General features: G+C 42.1%; 1 protein-coding gene across 1 annotated transcript in view; it reads left to right on the forward strand.

Moving 5' to 3' along the window:
* The window catches only part of LOC119589305 (dynein intermediate chain 1, axonemal-like), a 16,941-nt gene that overhangs the window by 836 nt on the left and 15,635 nt on the right, over nt 1-470 (forward strand). The window contains exon 2 of the mRNA XM_037937927.1: nt 268-379. Within this exon, the coding sequence (XP_037793855.1) occupies nt 268-379 (112 nt within the window). The remainder of the gene's footprint in view (nt 1-267; nt 380-470) is intronic.

Below are 470 nucleotides of genomic sequence, written 5' to 3' on the forward strand. Positions count from 1 at the left end.
CCAAAAAATCACAAAAATCAGATCAACATCGTTAAAATTCAACATCAAACACCTTACAACCTTATGATTCACTCCACCTTTTTACACTTAACGAACAACAACCTTTTTTTACCCTTAACAAGCAACCTTATTTACAAACGACTTTATTTACTCTTAACAAACAACCTTGGCAAACAAACAACCTTATTTACCCGTAACAAACAAACAACCTTGTTTACCCTTAACAAACAACCTCATGATTCACTCCACCTTTTTACTCTTTTTCAGAGTCGGAGTAACACTCAGTCGCAACGGAATGTCTCGCAGGGAACTCCGGAACTCCGTGTACTGGAGGAGTCGCCTTAAACATCAGACTGGCGAGGCATTTAGAACTAGAGTGGTAAGGAGTATGTTGCGTATGCTGTGTGGGGCGTGTTGCGGGGCTGCGCTAGGCTGGAAGGCAGGTTGTGGGCGTGTAGGATTTTAAAGGA

Source organism: Penaeus monodon, chromosome 25 (genome assembly GCF_015228065.2).
Source record: "Penaeus monodon isolate SGIC_2016 chromosome 25, NSTDA_Pmon_1, whole genome shotgun sequence".
Lineage (NCBI taxonomy): Eukaryota > Metazoa > Arthropoda > Malacostraca > Decapoda > Penaeidae > Penaeus > Penaeus monodon.